Source organism: Arvicola amphibius, chromosome 9 (assembly GCF_903992535.2).
Source record: "Arvicola amphibius chromosome 9, mArvAmp1.2, whole genome shotgun sequence".
NCBI lineage: Eukaryota > Metazoa > Chordata > Mammalia > Rodentia > Cricetidae > Arvicola > Arvicola amphibius.
This window is the reverse complement of record NC_052055.2, coordinates 121,657,990-121,661,476: the sequence shown is the minus strand read 5'-3', so window position 1 is coordinate 121,661,476 and position 3,487 is coordinate 121,657,990. Positions and strand designations below refer to the sequence as shown.

Here is a 3,487-nt window from a genome sequence, read left to right as displayed (position 1 = left end):
AGACGGTGGCCTAAAAGAGCTTGTCTGTCCCCTCAAGATCCGGGCGAGGCTCCCTGCACGGCCCATTGACCCTGTTCCTCTCTATTAACTGCAAAGACGGAGGTCAGGCAAGAAGGCCGGCTTTGTTTGAAATGCCAACTAATTGAGAAAAGACGGGGCATTGGTTCAGAGTCCAAATCGCCCAGAGGCGGAATAGGGCAGTTTATACAGATGGTCATGGCAGACTGGTGGGCGCCTTCTCCCAGGTGGAGGCTCGCGCTTAAACGGTGCGCACCTGATCCTAATCTAGTCACAAGACGCTTCTCGGCGCTGCAGATCCCAAGGATCGTTTTTTCCTCGAGCTATTCCTCTCATCGCTGCCTCTGCCCACGAGTGGTGGCGGCTGGACCATTGCACAAATACGGGCTAGTGGGGGCAGCTGTCGCGTGGCTCTCCGGGACTCATCGCCAGATTTGGCGATGACGGAAAGCAGAGTTCAGCTGGTGACTGGGGAAGACAGGGATCAGGCACTAGATAGGGAAATCCGATCTCAGTGCCCAGCTCCAGCGCCGCCTGTAGCCCAGAACCCGCACAGTTCCGACGCCGGCTGGTACTAGCGCCTGGTCACGGTGCAGCCGCGCGGTGGCGCCCCCAGCGGCCGCAAGCAGCAGCGCTCGCTCCTCCGGTTAGACTGGGAGCCGAACGGGCAACGGGACGAGCCATTCTCGCGAGAACAGGAGAACTATTTGAGCGCAAGCGCAGGGCGCTCTCTTCTCTTCCTTTCGGTTCCCGCAGCCTCTGCAGCCATGAGGTAGGTAGTTATCGGGGTGCTATCCGCAGCCATCCGCGCACCCGGGAGCCCCGCGGGCACCGTGCGGCTCGACTCGGAGGCTCTCCCCGCGCTGTGCTCGTCGCCAGCCTTTTCCCGGCAGGCTGTGGGCCTCGTCCGTCGGCGCGGGGCCCGAACCCTCCGGGGAGCCAGCATGGCGGACACTGAGCGCCCTCGTTTCACCCTAACAGCAGCAAAGTCTCTCGCGACACCCTGTACGAGGCGGTGCGGGAGGTCCTGCACGGGAACCAGCGCAAGCGCCGCAAGTAAGCACTGGCGGGGCGGGCACCCCTGCTCCCCTCCACCCCCGGCGGGGAGAGCACCCCTGCTTCCCCCCACCCCCGGCAGGGCGAGCACCCTGGCACGCTCCGGCGGGACGGGCTGACGGCGCCCCTCTCGCCTAGGTTTCTGGAGACGGTGGAGCTGCAGATCAGCCTGAAGAACTACGACCCCCAGAAGGACAAACGTTTCTCGGGCACCGTCAGGTTGGCACCGCTCTGACCCCACCCAGCCCCTCAGTGTCCCCGTGTGGCCTCCCCTGCCGCTCTGGCCGAGCCCGAGGCGGGCATGGGGGCACTGACGGCGCGCGGGTAGTTCAGGCGCCCTGCTGCGGGCAGGCTGGCTGGACGGACCCCCACCCTGGGTCTTAAAACAAGAGGGGAGGCGTGGGGAGGCCTCGGCCGAGCCCGCCGGCTAGCCTGAGAAGCCAGGCTAGTGTCGCAGACCTCCGGGTAAGGCTCGGGGCTCGCTGCCGTCCCAGACTTCCGGGACTCCTCCTTCGCCTCCTGGGCGCTCGGGAACTGTGCATGACCTGTTCCCTCCTCCCCAACGCAGGCTCAAGTCCACCCCTCGCCCCAAGTTCTCGGTGTGCGTCCTGGGGGACCAGCAGCACTGCGATGAGGCCAAGGCCGTGGATATCCCCCACATGGACATCGAGGCGCTGAAGAAGCTCAATAAGAACAAGAAGTTGGTCAAAAAGCTGGGTAGGTGCAGCTGGCTGGTGTTTCGGGGTGGTTCTGGCTGCCATACGGAAGGGCTTTTAGGGGGTCTACCTGCGCACAAGCCAGTGCCAGGAGTGGCCCCAGTCCCAGAGTGCTTCACAGCAGTTAGCAATCCAGAAAGCTCCACACAGGCCGATCCGGTGGAGGCGGTCACTCAGTGAGGCCCTCCTCCCAGGTGTGGGAAGTTGACATAGCTGTTGGGTTTTCTGATGATAACATTAACAGCCTGGGCTGTGGCAGGTTAGCCTTCCGTTGAAGGTGGCCTCGTTGGATTTTTGGGCAAGTGAGGCTACTGGGTTGGGTGCATTGGACTCCATTAGCTCCCTTCTTCCCTCTGATCTGGGCAGTTAGTTATGCCTGCCTTTACAGATAGGAAACGCCTCCCGCTGTTGCAGGCTTGGCGTAACACCCCGCCAAAGGCCTGTTCCCAGCCATTGGACATGACAGCAACCCTCATCACGTGCTCAGGGTTGTACTCTGAGTCCTCACTGAAGTGCCCAGGCTGCACAGTGGCAGTCCTGCTTTGGGTTTCTCATAGCTAGGGTTTGTTCTGGGCCTGCACCAAATTGAGCTTCATCTGGCTTGAGGTGAACTGTGCTGGGAGCCATCGCGGCCCCTTGGTTCTCCTGTGCAGTGTGCCCTGGATTGTGAGTCAGTCACCTTCAGGAGTGCAGGGTCTGTGGAGGCAGCTTGGTGGTCGGTTTAAAAAGTTGATTCTGCCTTTCTGGCCTGGATATGAGCAGCCCTTGTCTTCACACAGCCAAGAAATACGACGCCTTTCTGGCCTCTGAGTCTCTGATTAAGCAGATCCCGCGTATCCTGGGCCCAGGCCTGAACAAGGCTGGCAAGTTCCCTTCCCTGCTGACACACAATGAAAACATGGTGGCCAAAGTGGACGAGGTGAAGTCCACGATCAAGTTCCAGATGAAGAAGGTGGGTTTGGGTTCCTCAGGCACAGCATACTTGATTAGAGGTGGGAAGTGCACCCTACTCTCTGGAGAGAGAGAGAGAGAGAGAGGGCCTGGCCTGCCACATAGGTGTTGACCAGCCTGGCCTCTGCAGGTGCTGTGTCTGGCTGTCGCTGTTGGCCACGTGAAGATGACTGACGACGAGCTGGTCTACAACATCCACTTGGCTGTCAATTTCTTGGTGTCCTTGCTCAAGAAGAACTGGCAAAATGTCCGGGCTTTGTATATCAAGAGCACCATGGGCAAGCCCCAGCGTCTGTACTAGGATGCCCCAATAAACCTTCGTGCTACCCTACTGTTGGTCTGCCTGTGTCTGAGCTCAGTTACAGCCCTGCTGGAGTGATGGGAGCTGCATGAAGCTAGATTCAGCTGTCAGGACATGTGCCCAGCAGCAGGTCGGCCCACATCTGGTTGGCCTTGGTTCTGGCCCCAGCCAGGTCTCGTAACATTTTCTTGTGAGCAAGGCTACTGTAGAATTTAGGGCCTAGTTTTTCTGGAAGGGGTTGTAAAGGGTCCCAGTAAGGACAATTGAAATTCCGCTGTGAAGTGAGGTATGGTTTCCTTTGCTTGGCTGTGGCAGTGACAGGCAAAGCCACCTCAGGGTTCAAGCACTTAACTGTTAGCCCAGAGCCAAAAAGCACAATCCTGTCACAAGTTAGTCTACTGGAGCCTCTAGGTGACCTCACCCCTAAGTGAGGCTGGGCAGGCCC

General features: G+C 59.6%; 1 protein-coding gene across 1 annotated transcript; it reads left to right on the top strand.

The window, feature by feature from the left end:
• The first annotated feature begins 704 nt into the window (after nucleotides 1-704).
• Nucleotides 705-3,072, top strand: Rpl10a (ribosomal protein L10a). The gene is made up of 6 exons (XM_038341319.2): nucleotides 705-790; nucleotides 1,000-1,074; nucleotides 1,213-1,293; nucleotides 1,643-1,791; nucleotides 2,570-2,742; nucleotides 2,872-3,072. Exons 1-6 carry the CDS (start codon nucleotides 786-788, stop codon nucleotides 3,040-3,042), a joined length of 654 nt encoding a protein of 217 aa, XP_038197247.1. The 5' UTR covers nucleotides 705-785; the 3' UTR covers nucleotides 3,043-3,072.
• The last annotated feature ends 415 nt before the right edge of the window (nucleotides 3,073-3,487 follow it).